The 12,667-nt window shown below is 38.7% G+C and overlaps 1 protein-coding gene across 2 annotated transcripts in view; it reads left to right on the top strand.

Annotated features, from left to right (window-relative positions):
• Nucleotides 1-12,667, top strand: part of CNTLN (centlein) — a 244,813-nt gene that overhangs the window by 133,968 nt on the left and 98,178 nt on the right. For both annotated transcript variants that reach the window (XM_040962776.1, XM_040962775.1), the window contains exon 13: nt 4,946-5,046. In XM_040962776.1, coding sequence (XP_040818710.1) covers nt 4,946-5,046 — 101 coding nt within the window. The remainder of the gene's footprint in view (nt 1-4,945; nt 5,047-12,667) is intronic.

Genomic DNA, 12,667 nt, shown 5'->3' with positions numbered 1-12,667 from the left:
TCCTTCTATTTTTTTTTTTTTAGATTTATTTATTTATTTTGAAAGCCTTAAACAGAGAAAGCCTTACAAAAACAGAAGGAGAGACAGAGACAAGTCTTCCGTTCACCAGTTTCATTCGCCATACTTCGCAGATGACCACAACAGCGAGCACTAGGCAAGACCAAAGCCAGAAAGTAGGATTTTTATCTTATCTCCTGTGAGTAGCAGTGGTGCAGACACTTGTGACATCTTCTGCTCCTTTTCCAAGGCAAAAGAAGGTCTCTCACCAATGTGAGAAATCTAAAAGAGGCTCCTAGACCCTGGCTTCGATTGGAGCTCAGCTCTAGCAGTTGTAGCCACTTGGTGAGTGAGCCAGCAGACAGGAGATCTTTTTCTGCCTCTCCTTCTTTCTAAATCTGCCTTTCAAACAAAATCTTAAAAAGAAAGAAAGAAAGAAAGAAAGAAAGAGAAAAAGAGCAAGAGAAAGTGAGAGCAAATGCACACTTCCATCCACTGCTTCACTCCCCATATGGCCACTTTGGCCTGGGCTGGACCAGGCTAAAACCAGAAGCCAGGAGCTTCTTTGAGATCTCCCACATTGGTAGGGGTCTAACAGCGTTAGCCATCTTTGCTCCCTCCAGGATATAAAATCAAGAAACTGAATTGGAAATGGAACACCTGGGAGTACAGCCAGGACTCTTGCGGCCTGCAGGTATAGTGGACAGTAACTTCATTTGTTATGCCTCTGCACCTGCCTGAGTCTTCTTTATTTTAATTATCGTTTGATCATTTTTCCTCACTGACAAAATGTGAACAAGCTGCTGATCAATTGCATATTCCAGGTTGGAGTACTTTGTTCTCTCTTGGATTAAGTAGTAACTTTATTGCGGGCCATAGTTTGAAAGAATATAAAATTTAATAATAATTGCTTAAAAATCTAAAATCAAACACTATACTTTTAGGGGTGCTCAAACATTTTGCTTTCCTTTGCTAAGTCAGTCTCCTGGTCTTCAAAGCAAGTTTATTTTTTCCAAGTAGAAATGAATATTTAGAAGCTACATATTTCCAAGAAGATGGAGATAAAACGCTTAGAGAAAAATATCTGCCATTCATTATAACATATGTTAAAAATAGATGTATTTTGAGATAACAATTAACTATATACACATTGCAATTAGTTATCTTTTAAAGCATGCAATTCAGAAATATTTAGTCCATTACTAACATGTGGGCTGAGCCCTTCTAATTCCAAAGCATTTCATCACCCCCAGAAGACACCATGGCAGTATTAAGCAGTCACTCCACTTTTCCCCATTTGTCTCTTTTTCTACTTACTGCCAACTACTAATCTAATTCTTTCTCTGTGGATTTACCTATTCTGAATATTTCATTTAAATTGAATCATGCAATATGTGAGTTTTTTGTGTCTGGCTCATTTCACTTACCATATGCTTTTAAAGATCCATCCACATTGTAACATGTATGAGAACATCTTTATGTTTTACGAACGAATATTTCCCCATTGTATGAATACCAATATACTCCATTGGTGGAGAATTGAATTGCTTCTACATTTTTGCTACTGTGAATAGTGTTAGTATGTACATTTATACGCAAATAATTGCTTAAATATTCATTTCCATTCTTTTGCATATTTGACTATGAGTACAGTTGCAGGATCATATGTAATTGTATCGTATCTTTATCTTGTAAAGGAATTGTCAAACCTTTTATAGTGACTTCATATTTGCCTTCTTAATAGTCTATGAATATTTCATTTCCCTACATCCTAAACAACACTTATTACTATGCTATGCCGATCCGAAGCCAGGAGCCTCTTCCAGGTCTCCCACGCGGTTGCAGGGTCCCAAAGCTTTGGGCTGTCCTGGACTGCTTTCCCGGGCCACAGGCAGGGAGCTGGAAGGGAAGCGGGGCTGCCGGGATAGAACCGGCGCCCATATGGGATCCCGGGCATGCAAGGCAAGGACCTTAACCACGTGGGCCACCGCGCCGGGCCCCCCCCATTTTTCATAGGAGATAAATTCCCAAACTTCTACTAGAAGACTAAAATCACAGAAAACACTATAACCTAGACAGAATATGTTTTTCTATATATATCTATTTCTAATAAGGCTTAATTTATAATTTAGATATTGTAAGAGAGTAGCACAGCTAATAAAAAAATAGAGGAATTATAACTGCATGCTATAAAACAATTGTCTAAATCTTGTAGATAGCTTGGTGGCACAGTAATAGTCCTCTGTCCTCCACCCTGTAGTGCCTGCATTCCATATGGATGCAGTGTCCCATCTGTCCCACTTCTGACCCAGCTCTCTGCTTATGGCCTGAGAAAGCAGAGAATGGCCCAAGGCCTTGAAATTCTGAACCCATGTGCCAGACTTGGAAGAGGCTGCTGCCTCCTAGCTTCAGATCTGCTTAGTTCTGGCTGTTGCCACCATGTGGATGGAAGATCTCTGTCTCTCCTCTCATTTCACTTTGCTTGCCTTCCCCTCCCCTCCCAGGCCTTGTGCCTTTTGACGTACTTGGTGTGACTCAAGTTGGTCTCTGCTGTCTAATCTTATGTTTCAAGTAGGGACTGTATGGGTTCTTGACACAAGAAGCAAGTTTTAAGTACAAACTGTAGAGCTGTGTTCTGCTGGCTGAGTAATCTGAGAGCCAAGGAAAACTGAATAGAGAGAAGTTACATTTGCTTTTTCTTTGTTTGGTCATCTTGTTTCAGTGTGTTCCATGATCCTTACTAAACAAATCATGAACCTATTCTTAACTTCAGTGTTATGTGATTAAATATATCTGAATACTTTTGCATCTACTCTTTCTGTCAGTAGTTGGCCCTGAAAGCCAACAGGATTGTAGCATCCTACTGGTTACAAACCTCGTATATGTGACTATATTGTTATATGTTTCATGTGGAAAAGAAATGTAACTATATACAAAAAACTGTTACTAGTTTTGTTGATTAGTGGACTGAATGACAGTAGAGCCTGTTTTTCTTGATTTTATACACCATTTTCTCATTTGGATTGTTATTGAGAGTTTTGTTCTTATATTGTTGAGTTTAAAAATTAAGAACTAACACATTTTCCTGGCAAGTCATTGTTTCATGGAATAATTTGTATTGGATGCTCTTCAGACTTCTCATTCCAACATACTTTGTATGTCTCTACAATTTTCTGTCTCTTACTACTGTCTTCCTTCTTATAAATGTCCACTACCTTCTTCTGAAAGTACTTGATATTTTATTGAGTTATGTATTTCAATTACCATGTTACTAGTATTCATTGTTTTATTTAAGATTTCTAGATATTTAAATTTTTTGTTTCATGACTTCTTTTAAAAAATGTTTCCACCTCTTTTTTTTTAACATTAAAATAAAAATTAATTGTAAAACACCATTTTGCATTGTCCTTTTACCCCTGTTTTCTTGTACATTGTCTATTTTGGGTAGGGTGAAATGCAGATTGTCATTTATGTCTTTGAACATATTCATTTATTTGTTCATATTTCAAAGTGTGACTTGTTGGAATTGCATCTTCTGTGTTGTTTCCTCTCCCATCCATTTTCTCTGCTAGGACAGCTTCCTGGAGTTGCTGATTGTGTCTGACACAACTTTTTCTTTTTTTAAAAAAAGACTTATTATATTTTTATTGGAAAGTCAGATATACAGAGAGGAAGTTCTCCCATCCGCTAATTCACTCCCCAAGTGGCCACAATGGCTGGAACTAAGTCGATCCGAAGCTAGGAGCCAGGAGGTTTTTCCAGATCTCCCACATAGATGTGGGGCCCAAGGCCTTGGACTATTCCCCACTGCTTTCCAGGCCACAAACAGGGAGCTGGATGGGATTAGAACCGGTGCCCATATGTTGTCCCAGCTTGTGCAAGATAAGGACTTTAGCCACTAGGCTACCACACTTGGTCCTGACTGAACTCTTGTATGTGTACAGGTCATATAATAATTTTCATGCTAATGTTGATTTTACATATTTTCACAAATATAGTTAGTGAAATTTTCAATCTAGTAAGGTAGGTTTAGGTTTCTGATTTTGTGCAGTTGACTCTATTTTGTCATCAGATTGGAGCAGGAGGACTCTTTTTATGGAAGCCTAAACAGATAGACTCAGTTACTCAGGTTCTCATTCAACACATTTTCATTACCCAACTCTGTAGTTAGCCCATTTTGCCTCTTCATCAGGTAGGGCAGTAGACCTAAACTTCCTTCCCCTCAGGGTCCTTGGACAACATCTGACCCATATCCACTGATCATCATGTGAACGGATCTCTGTTTTATTGGTTAGAGTTATTTGGTTTTTATTTAGCATTTAGAGATTTACTCTCTTGGTTTCCAGGGGTATGTGTTACCATTTTAAAAGACTAGTCAACATATTCTGTCAATTTATTAGAAAATGGTCAGGGAGTAGGCATTTTAGTCAGTGAGTTGAGGTTCCCTCGTCCCACATCAGAATGACAGTTTGAATTTCAGCTGCAGCTCTTGCCTCCTGCTTTCTGCTAATGCAGGCTCTGGTGAGGAGTGGTGGCTCATGTAATTGGACTCTTGCAACCCATATGGGAAATCTGGATTACACTCCGAACCCCTGGCTTTGGCCTAGCCAGCCTTGAATGTTATGAATAGTTAGGGAGTGACCCAGTGGATGGGATATTCTGCTGTATTTTTCTGTTCATGAAACTGAAAAAAAAAATGAATTTTAAAAAGTAATACTAGAGCAACTCAACACATGGTTTTTGAAATTATTCCTTTAATCAAAGCTATTACTGAACTGATGGCAACAGAAATCATTACTTGAAACATCTGGTATTCTGAATATTTAAAATGTAATTGTGATTTTTAGGTTTTGTTAATGTAGTTCTTAAAATATTCTTTGTCTTGTGTGTTTTTAAAATATATTTTTTGTTATTCCTGAATATTTTAAGTAATCATTAATTTTTGTAGGTTGAACCTTCAAGAAGAATTGGATGAACTCAGAGTGCGTGTATCTGTTGATAGGGCAACAATACAAGAATTGAATAGGTTTATAGCAGAGAAAAGAGAAGGTAAGTATTTTTATGAAAATAAATTGTTTTACCAGCATTTTTTTTTAATTTTTAAATGGTACTAAATTGGTTTTCAGTAAAATTACATATCATTCCTATATATAATGTAATTGTGATATAAAGCTAAAAAAACTTTTCTTCCTGAAATTAAATGGAAAATTATACTTTTAAGTAATATTAAGATTTATTAAAGGAAAAATATAAGTACTTTAAAAATATTTCACTTTTAAATCTTGTACCACCCACTGACTTGCTTTCAGTATGAATTATACAGTGTTTATTTCTTTTCACTAATTTTTTAGCATTCTTTTAAAATTTGGGTATTTTTTCTTGAAAATAACTAAAAATTCACTGATTTAAAAACATGAAGTAGTTAGTACTTTTATGCATTATGTTAGCACAACAGTATAAATTCTGAGGTTGTTTCTATTAATTCTTCCTTTAATTCTGTGATTCTACTTGTGTCAGACACGCTTGTTTCTCTAATCATCTTGGAAAGTAAAATCTCTAATTTCAGCTGTCTTCTTGTTGGTGGCAATATGGGTTCTTTTTAATATTTTCTTATTATTCTTAATTTTATGGTAATTTAGATATTATTCAAACCCATGTATAAGTTAATTGTTTTTGATGCTTTCATTCCGTGTTTTTTTAAGAATTATACTTCTTCAAACTTTCCTACTACATTGTTCATTGCTACCATGTTAATATTTACATCTTTCATATGAAACCAAATAAATGGAGCACTTAATAATGAAATTTATGCTTTATTAAAAATTCCAAAGAAGTGTTTGATAAAGAGAAAAAGAATCCATTTCTGTTAATCATTGGTAATGTTTTCCTGGTTATATTTCTTCAGTCTCACGAATACTGCAGAATTGTGTTCAGTATCAGTAATTCACTTGTTTTTCCACTAATGTAACTTAGAAACCATTTGATTCTAATCTATTTTTCTAAAATCTTAGCATTAAAATAAAATATGAATATCTTCCAATCTATATCTTCTCTGACCTCAAGCTTAAAAAAGATTGAATTTTATGTTGATGATTTATGCTTAGTAGCCAGTTTGTTTAAATTTATTTTTATAGGAGAGTCAGATTTACAGAGAGGAGCAGAGGCAGAAAGATTTTCCAACTGCTGGTTCATTTCCAAAGTGGTTGCAACATCCAGAATTGAACTGATCTGAAGCCAGAAACCAGGAGCATCTTCCAGGTCTCCCACATGGTTGCAGGGTCCCCAGGTTTTAAGCCATCCTATATTGCTTTTTTCAGGTCGCAAGCAGGGATCTGGCAGGGAAATGGATCATCCAGGATAGGAACCAGTGTCAATATGGGATCCTGGCTTGTTCAAGACAAGGACTTTAGCCACTAGCTATCACTTTGGGCCTGGTGGCCAGTTTTAATACATCCCCGATTTGGCATCTCGCAATTGCTGTAATCATATAGCTCTTTTTTTTTATTCCCTAAAGTTCATTATTTTATTTGAAAGTCGGATTGCACAAAGTGGGAGAGACAGAGAGAGCTTTCATCTGGTGGTTCACTCCCCAAATGGCTACAACACTGGAACTGGGCCAGAAAGGAGCTGGGTTACCCATGCGGGTCCATCTGTCACTGCCTTCTCAGGACGTTAGCAGGGAGATGAGTCAGAAAAGGGGTAAAAGGACCAAAATCACACCTGTATATGATGTTGTCATTAGAGGTGGCTGCTTTACATACCACTGTAGCACGCTGGCCCCTAAACTATCTGTTGTTACAAGATAGTCTAGGAAGGTGAAGTATTTAAAAGTGCCATAATCTTTGTTGTTTTTAGAAGAGATTTACCTTTGGAGCTGTTATTGTAGTACAGCAAGTGAAGCCTCTGCCTGTGATGCAGACATTCTATCCTGATGGTGCCAGTTTGTGTCCCACCTGGCTCTACTTCCTATCCAGCTTGCTGCTAATGCACCTAGGAAAAACAGTCATTGCCAAAGTATTTTCACCTGTGTCACCCACGTGGTAAAACAGGTTGAAATTCCTTGGTTCTGGCTTTGGCTTGGCCCAGCCCTGGCAGTTGTGGTCATTTGGAGAGTGAACCGGCTGATAGATTTCTTTCTCTTTCTCTCTCTTTCTGAAACAAATGAATAAACTTTTTTTAAAAAAATCTAGATTTATCATATTTATTTGAAACCAAACAAAAAGGAACAACCAGAAGGAAAGGCGAATGAACTCTTAACCTGTATATAAATGTTTCCTTAATTTAAAACATCAATTCCCAAAAGATGTCTCTTAAGTTTAAAAAGAAGTGTTTGGGCCTGGCATGTTGGCCTAGCAGCTAAAAGTCCTTGCCTTGAATGCACCAGGATCCCACATGGGAACCAATTCTAATCCCAGTAGTCCTGCTTCCCATTCAGCTTCCTGCTTGTGGCCTGGGAAAGCAATCAAGGATGGTCCAAAGCCCAGAACACGTAAGAAATGACACATCTGTTTTTAAAGTTTAAACTTTTAATCATGAATAACTTAGGAATAAATGAACTTAAAATCAACCTACTAGGGTCTGGCATGTTGCATAGCAGGTAAAGTCCTCACCTTGCACAAGCTGGGATAACATGTGGGCGCCGGTTCTAATCCCAGCGGCCCCACTTCCCATCCAGCTCCCTGCTTGTGGCTTGGGAAAGCAGTCGAGGATGGCCTAAGGCCTTGGGACCCTGCACCCATGTGGGAGACATGGAGCAGGTTCCTGGCTCCTGGCTTCAGATCGGCTCAGGTCTGGCCATTGTGCTCACTTGGGGAGTGAATCATGCGACAGAAGATCTTCCTCTCTGTCTCTCCTCCTCTCTGTATATCTGACTTTACAATAATAATAAAATAAATCTTTAAAAAAAAAGTGTTATAAAAATTCAGAGGACAGAACTCTGTATTTTTTAAAGCATTTGGTTTTTAGCTGTATTAAAAAAATAGCATCTTTCTATGTAAATTAAGACATGGAACTATGTTTTATGGAAGAATAGCATTCTTTTAAGAAAGAAATGATTTGAGGTGGAGATACCACAGAGCTTACATCTGTTAGTTCATTTTCAAAATGCCCGTAATCCCTGAGGCAAGTCCAGGCTGAAGCCAGGAGCTTCTTCCAGGTCTCCCACGGGAGTGCAGAGACCCAAGGCTTTGAGTCATTCTCTGCTGCTTTCCCAGGCCACCAGCAGGGAGCTGAGTGAGAAGCAGAGCAGCTGGTACACACACCAGCTCCCATGTGGGATGAGGATTTAGCCACTAAGGCAGCACACCGGGCCCATCTTCCTTCCTTTCCCTTTCCGTTTCCTTTTCCTTTCCCATACCACATCCCCTTTCCTTTCCGTGCCCTTCCCTTCCCTTCCCTTCCCTTCCCTTCCCTTCCCTTCCCTTCCCTTCCCTTCCCTTCCCTTCCCTTCCCTTCCCTTCCCTTCCCTTCCCTTCCCTTCCCTTCCCTTCCCTTCCCTTCCCTTACCCTACCCTTCCCCATCCTTTCCTTTTTTCATTTTCTATTTCTTTCCTCCCTTCCATTTCGTTTTCTTTCTTTTTACTGCTTCTTTCCCATTTGGGTAGTTTTCTCACATGCATGCTTGGATTAGTACTTAGCAGAAGCGTTGATGGAGACCATTTGTAGGTCTTGAGAACTCCATTTCTTGGAGCAGTTATATTTCTCCTCTCTCCGTGGCCTCCCGGTTACACTCAGTACAGACAGATTAGCAGCCTCCATGAGGTCCCCCATCTCTATGCTGTGGCTTGGATGCTCCCTCTAGGCCATAAGCTCTGATAGCCACAGAGCCCACTTCGTTTGTTTTCCCTTTCTCCAGGATGAAATGCCCAACACCTAAACACCAATTTTTCATGTATTTTGCCTAGTTTTTATTTGCTGCATGTGGAAGAGTAAATCTGGTCCCTCTGGCTTACTTTTGTTATTATTAAATATATTTCCCCTGGATTAAATCCCAAATCTGCATGCATATAGTAACCTTTCTCCATGTACCAGATGGTGTATATTTCTTACTTCCTGTTACCTCTTTCCCCTGGTTACTTTTATTAGGGTCTTAAAGTTAAACATGTCCTTCAAAACAACATTACCTTTCCTCTCTTATCAGTTCTACGTCCTTTAGAAATCTCATGTGAACACTTTAATCACCTACCATATAAATACGTCCTTATGGAAAAATCATGGTTCATGGTGTAATGAGGCTATAATAGAATCCCACAATATCTTTTTGGAGGGCTGAGCTGAAGAGAGCTGAGCTGCCAAGTTTGTCATTGCCTGATTTAAGTCAACAAGAAAAAAAAAAGTGAGAACTGCAATTACCATTAATCACTTCTTGAGAGAATAAACAAGAGGTTAACTCAGAGAATGTGCCACACACACCCCCATTCATTTTCACTACAGCAACAACTTGAGAGTTATCTCACTGTCAACGGCCCAACAAAAAAGCCCCTATGGTTTTGTGGTCCTGGAGCAGGCTAAGTGGGTGAGAAAAAGAAAATATCCATTGGTTAAACTCCATCCCCATGGGAGTCTCTGCTGAGGATCTGGAGGAAGACTCAGCAAAGGGCCCCAATAAAGAGGCCTGCAAATGTAGACAGAGACCTATCAGTGTGTGTTTGACTAGGGAAACCGAATCTTTGGCTGTAATCACTGACACTGCATTCTGTTGCCTGTGTACTCAGTCACCTGAGGGATGACTTCTGATTACCTGTTCCCAGGAGTCAACCCTCACCTGTAGGCTTCAGCCAGGTACCACAGTCCTCAATTTACCCCCAGTGCAGACCTGTCAATAAATAATTTCTTACGGTGTATTTCACTGAAAGATGAGAATTTTACATGTTAGTCAAACAGTGCAAGAAACAAGCAAACAGCAGACACTCATTTACACACACAAACACACACACACACCACCACCACCACCACCACCACCAGTGAGCATTTATTTAATTACTATGAAGTGAATTCATTGTTTGAATTGACTGAATCAGCTCATCTTACTGCAAATCATCTGGCTTAGCTCAGTTTCAGGCAGCAAGTTGAATTCATTTCTGTTGCATGGTGGATAATTCTTTACTAAAAAGAAGAAGAATAACACGTACACAATTTATAGTATCTTAGGCCTAGGTATCTGTCTTCTACAGACATGTTTGGCTGAAGTCTCATTGAGTGTAGCCAACTATTCACACTATCACTGTGGGTTTCTATGGAAGGTTGTTAGAACATGTCACACTTTTTAGATTCCTAGGTATAATTTTTCAAGAAATCTTTTATTCATATGAAAGATTTATTGGAAATTGCCTTATCCCTTTCAAAGATTATCAGCAACAAGTATAGCAGTGAGAACCTGACGCATGATGCCTTAATGTCAACATCTTGGATTGGGCTAATAATGCTGCCAGTGTTTCAATGATTGCTCCTTTGATATAGTGAAAAATGTTTTCAGTTTACAAACCTTTCAATATTGAAACATAGGCATTTCCTATGTCTATAACCAGTTCCTTTCTGAGCTTAGATTTTTTAAAAAGATTTATTCATTTTCATTTGAAGGGAGGATTTTACAGAGATAAATTGAAAGATGGAAGGTCTTCCATTGACTGGTTCACTCCCCAGATGGCCATAACTAGACTCACAAATGGTTACAACTGAGCTGACCCAAAGCCAGGCAGCAGGAGCCTCCTCTGAGTCTCTCACATGGGTCATTTTCTGTTGCTATCCCAGACCATAAGCAGAGAGATGAATTGGAAATGGGCAGCCAGGACACCAGTCGATGACCACATGGGATGCTGCTGCACCACCACACTGGCCTAGGTATTTTTCAATTGCCTAGTAAAGTGTAACCAAACATAATCAACTCACACTCTCAGGATTCTGCATGAAACTTCCTCACTCAGTGTTATGAATCTGTGATGTGTGTATTTTGTAACTTTTAGGTAGTGATCATTTCAAGTGGTAGTTTGCTGAATGTTTTGCAACTACATAACCTGTGACATATTTTGGCTCTCTACCATTCTGTCCCAAACTCAGTGCCCACACCATTTAGATTTGGTAGAACCCCACTTGCACTTAGCAATTTCTGCATCCAGCAACCCAGACTACAGAATTAACATCCATAAAATCAAAATAACATGCATTAGTTCTTGGAACTGTAGATCATGTGGCATTGCCGGGCTGGAGGCTTTTCAAAATACCTCAGCTTAGTATTTTTCTCCATGATTCTTAATTTAAGGCCCAAGAGGAAGGGCCATTGACTACCTAGGTATGTGGTTTTCAATGTGAATGTTGTGAATTGCTGAGGAAATAGCAAAAACACAAATCCTTGAGTTCATGCTTACTCTCATTTATATACATGGTCTTTTGGCCAATGAAAATCATGTGGCCAAGCCCAACTTCAACGAACATGGAAGCTGTGCTCCTTCTATGAAAGTGTAAAAAAGTGTAAGCGTTAGCTGAGTCATAATCTACCACAGTGTAGTGTATGAGTGTAACTCAGAGAAAGTAAAGTAGAGATATAAAGTAGGATACATGTTTTAGGTACACATGTAAATGTATTTCAAAAATATTTTGCTCTAAAAATTATGTTTTATATCCACTTTCACAAACTTTCTCATGTAACCTTGTTTATGGCTTTCTGGATAGCTGGCTTAGTCTAGCACTAAAGCTTTTAGGACAGACTAGACTAGAAATTTCCAGTTATTCCTATTGTTTAAAAAGAAAGAGATTTGTAACAGGTAGCTTAAAATTTGAGTTAAAAATTTCTGGCAAATATCTCAAGTTTACTTACTATTAAGGAAAATTTTAGAATGCTTATTATTTAATAATACTAAATAATGCTTATTATAATTTATCATACATTCATTAAGCTGTAGAGGATATATGAGACACCTCCAACATTACAGTAACCAGCAGCTTCTTCTAGGCCTCCCCCTTACTTTATTTCTCTTGAGAAAATTTAGAAAGCTGTGCCTAAAAGAAGTATATTTATTTTGTTCAGTCTTCTTTTCTTTGAACGGCAGAGTAATAGAGAGAGGTCTCTTTTCTGTCCACTGGTTCATTTCCCAAATGGTGGCAGCAGCTAGCGCTGGACCAGGCTGAAGCCAGGAGCTGGAGCTTCATCTGACTCTCCCACCTGGGTGGCAGAGGCCCAGGCACTTGGAATCAGCCCAGCTGGATAGGAAGTGGGAGGAGTTTGGGCTTGAACTGGCACCGCTGTGATGTAACCCCTTCTGCCACAACACCATCCCCCAGGAAGTGCCCTTCTGACTCAGTATTGTTAATTTATCTTTCAAATCCCAAGATTCTGGAGGAGGAGAGAATCAAGGGACAGAGGAATTGCTTCTCTGTTTATCTGCTTGTTCTGGCACTAGCTGTTTGTGTATTCTCTGTGAAGCCTGTGAAGGTGAGAAACGTCTCCAGAATTTAGCACAACTGAATACAGTTAGCCTGTTCACTAATGGGCCTTGGACACCCCAGGAGCAAGAGAGCAGCAAGTAAATTCCTTCTAAAAATCAATCTTTACTTTAGCATTTATTTTATTGGAGGTATTTGTTAGCACTATATGCTGTTTGAATATAAAACTATTATCTTATTTTTAAAGGGTAAATATTTCACTCAGAACTATTGCAGATATTTAAATGACTAG

The sequence above is a fragment of the Ochotona curzoniae genome, unplaced genomic scaffold (assembly GCF_017591425.1).
Source record: "Ochotona curzoniae isolate NIBS_2020 unplaced genomic scaffold, NIBS_Ocur_1.0 scaffold_3208, whole genome shotgun sequence".
NCBI lineage: Eukaryota > Metazoa > Chordata > Mammalia > Lagomorpha > Ochotonidae > Ochotona > Ochotona curzoniae.
The sequence above is the reverse complement of the archived record's forward strand: the minus strand, read 5'-3'. Positions and strand labels throughout refer to the sequence as shown.